Consider the following 3,662-nt stretch of genomic DNA (forward strand, 5'->3'; position numbering starts at 1 on the left):
CACACACACACACACACACACACACACACACACACACCTCCCTTACTTAGTTCCCAGACCCAAGCACACTGATGGGATGGTGACATCTGCACTGGCTGGTTTAAAGCACATACCACCTGCTGTGGGAACATCACAAAGCTGATAAAAGTTGGTGCTGTAACGAGCCTGCAGAAGGCCATCCTAGCAGTCTATCAAGCCAACTGAGTCTGGATCACAGGGCACATGATAGGGCCTGTGAATTCTGTGAGTGTGAGCCCCCTGCTACATGTTCTTTGCTGTAAAATGTGTCCTTGGACAGAGGTGATGGTGTGTAGGATACTGTGGAGATTAATGAGTAGTTCTCTGAGTGGTGTTGCGGGCAGGATTGCTGTGGCCTGGAGGACGATCTCTACCAGGAGTGTGTCTGTCTCTGTGAGGACACAGCACTGCCCTTCCATAAAGGGAAGAGTCTAATGTGATCCACCTGCCCCCGGGGCCATATCAGGGGATCACCGAAATCTCTGCTTTTGACCAGTTGGACAATCTGTAGAGGCAGACGATAGATCAGCTGTTTTTCTAGTCCATGAATAGCTCTCCTCCCTGCACTGTGGGCACTTTGTAACGAGCCACTTGAGAAAGCATTGGGTGGACAAGGAGAGGTTGACACCACTGGGATGTTATTGTGTCCACCTGATTACTGAGAGTCTCCCAGCACAGAGAGCCTGGTAGAGGAGGTTAGAAAATGAATCTCGGGGAAAATAGAAGATATCTGACACCCTGTCAGTAAATTTCCTTTTGAAGAAGTTTCTGCAGCACAGATTCTATGTATAGACATGGCAATGCCAGAGGAGAAGATGCCTATAGTTTGTGCTCTGTGCTTACCGAGCTAAGTTGAGAAACGAGCTGGTTTCCTGAGTTTTACTATAATCTGATTGGCTCATTGAGGACCAAGACTTCAGTACTAATTAAGGTACTAATTTCCAGTACCTGATTATGGCAAGCAGGGCTCGATATCAAGTGCACAGTGGCTCAGATGGGAGCCCCAAGTTGTGAACGAGAGTCCGTCACTCAGTGGAGCACCTCACTCAACAGACTGTCACCCCTGCTACCACTATGGATGGGAAGGGGCTCTAATGCCAAGAAAAAATGGATACAAGGTGGGAATCACCAGTCATTCCTGAACAGAGGACTTTAGCAGCTATGGGAATGTGGCTGATTCACAGAACCTGCCCTTGATCATTGTATGCTTGACCTCTCAGGAACCCATGGAGTTGCACTTTCTGCATAACAAAGTCTATCCAGGAAAGGTGCCCAAAGAACCAACCATGTCATCAGGAATCCGAGGTCCTGATGAGGGAGATGCTGCCTGAGGAACAGTTGGTGAGTCAAGACATGAACTGAAATCCCCTTCCTTTCTCTTCTTCAGCAGTAAACTGCTGGCCCATGCTGTGCTTTGGTCACATGACCTAACTCCAAAATTTGTATTCCAGAGAAAATCCTCGTTGTTTCAAAGAGTCCACAGATGTGGGAGCCGTGCGGTCTGTCTAGGCATGCATATGGGCTCTCTCTCTCTGAGCTACTTTTCACTTAAAATTTCTTTCATCTTTTTTAGAAATGTGAGTGGCTCCTCTTGAAGGTCTATTGCTGTTCCAAAAGCTCCTTTTTTGTCTCAGAACCATCTTATGTAAGTAACAGGGAGAAAAAAAAGAAGCCTGAAATTTGCATTTGTTCATTCTGTGATCTGAATCCCATAAATACAAGCTGCCATTATTTCTGCCTTGTTGATGTATATTTTAGTTCAGGCTACTATAACAAATTACTATATACTGGGTGCTGTAAACAGCAAGAATTTACTTTTCACAGTTCTGGGGGCTGGTAAGTCCAAGATCAGGTTGTCATCACAGCCAGGTTCTGGTGAGGGCTGTCTTCTGGGTTGCAGACTGCTGCCTCACTGTGTTCTCACATGGCAGAAATAAAAGGAGAGGGATCTCCGGAATTTCTTTTATAAGGGCACTAATCCCATTCATGAGGGCTCCACCCTCATGACCTAATCACCTCCCAAAGGCCCCACCTCTTAATTCCATCACACTGGGGGTGAGGATTTCAACATATGAATTGATGGAAGGGGCACAAACATTCAGTCCATAACAATGGGGGTCTACAGAAGCCAGACTTGCAACCATGCTTAATAGCCCTCCCGTTGGTACTTTTCTCAGCAGAGTAGAGAGGGGTCTCAGGGACCACAGGAGCCCATGTGGTTAGACAAAATCAAGAAAAGGCTGAATGAGAAGGTGTACCCCCAAGTGGAGGGGTTTGTGCGGGACATGCGCCTCATCTTTCAGAACCACCGGATGGTTTACAGGGTAAGTAGCTCCCCCTGCTACACTTTTTCTTTCAATTAAGTCCCTTTACCTTTCATCTTCTTGGATCAGGTAGATGTTACAATTGCCCTCATCGTGTAGCAAGCTCAGACATAAGTACAAATTCTGAAAGTATCCTGAAAGCCTTGTGGTGCACCTGGGGAAAATAGCAACAAACCACGTGTCATTGCAAACACAACCCTAGGACATCAGAGTCTGCTCACTTCTAGGTAGTCAACTCTCGCTCATAGAGAAGAGTAGGCTGCAGACCTACCCACTTCCACAGGAAGTAGAGTGCATTTTATTTTTTTAGTTTTATTTTTTAGCGTTATTTATTTATTTATTTTTAATTGACCCTAATTTATTATACAGAAGTACATTTTAAAGGCTGCTATGGTTTCTCTTCTCTAAACAAAGAGAAGTCAAATTTCTCAAACATCAAAATCTTGGATTTCTTTTCACCCAAATTTTTTAGTGGTGTATCAAAAAGTTAACGAGGATGAAAAAATAGTAATAATAAAAATTTTAAAAATAAGAATTTCAGAGAGTAGGTGAGAGATGAACTTTCAGCTGCTTTATTTCAATGAATTAAACTAAATTCTGAAATAGAAATGAAAAAGAAAAAGTTAATAAAGATTACTTGAAGGGGTGAGAGTGAAGAAAAAAGGAAGACACCGTTGATCTCCCATAGATATTTCTGTACTATTTATGTACATTTCATATTGTTACAAATAATATGTGCTGTATTTAAAAATCAAATAACTAGAATTTTTTTAAATTAAATTAATCAATAAAGTTCTGATCGGGGATTAAACAGCAATATAGTACTATTTTTGCTTCTCTTCCGGTTAAAGAGAAATAATCAAAGTCTCAGAGAACATAAGTTCCTCCTAACTGGGTTAATTCTCACTTAACATTTGGGGTAGTTTAAAATAAGGCTCCAGATTATCTGAAACATTGGGTGTCTAAACTTATTGAACGAGGGTTATTACTGTTTCTGTCTTCATTTTTTCAGGGCAATAAATTCATCAATCTGGGACTTCAACTAGAGGACATCTTTGAGAAGAATTTCAAAAACATTTTTGCAGTTCAGGAAACAAGCAAGACCAGTTCTCAGTTTGGACACATTGTTATGCTAATGTAGCCCAATCCTGTTTCCCCCTTCAGGCCTTCTGCCACCTAGCTACCAGGGTGCCAACTTCCCACTAATATGCCTGTTCCTGTGCAAACAACATACAGTCTCACACTTTTTTCCCCAAGTTTTTTCCTTGTCCACTCCTGTTCATTTATTTTTGTAAATAAAATGTAAAATTGTCTTATTAA

General features: G+C 42.3%; 1 protein-coding gene across 1 annotated transcript in view; it reads left to right on the plus strand.

The window, feature by feature from the left end:
* Nucleotides 1-3,662, plus strand: part of LOC103609180 (nuclear body protein SP140-like protein) — a 17,177-nt gene extending 13,515 nt beyond the window's left edge. Inside the window, exons 6-9 of the mRNA XM_008593541.1 lie at nucleotides 1,239-1,359; nucleotides 1,592-1,663; nucleotides 2,196-2,342; nucleotides 3,355-3,662. Of these exons, the coding sequence (XP_008591763.1) occupies nucleotides 1,239-1,359; nucleotides 1,592-1,663; nucleotides 2,196-2,342; nucleotides 3,355-3,483 (469 nt within the window). The 3' untranslated portion in view covers nucleotides 3,484-3,662. The remainder of the gene's footprint in view (nucleotides 1-1,238; nucleotides 1,360-1,591; nucleotides 1,664-2,195; nucleotides 2,343-3,354) is intronic.

This window comes from Galeopterus variegatus, unplaced genomic scaffold, assembly GCF_000696425.1.
Source record: "Galeopterus variegatus unplaced genomic scaffold, G_variegatus-3.0.2 Scaffold9310, whole genome shotgun sequence".
Taxonomy (NCBI): domain Eukaryota; kingdom Metazoa; phylum Chordata; class Mammalia; order Dermoptera; family Cynocephalidae; genus Galeopterus; species Galeopterus variegatus.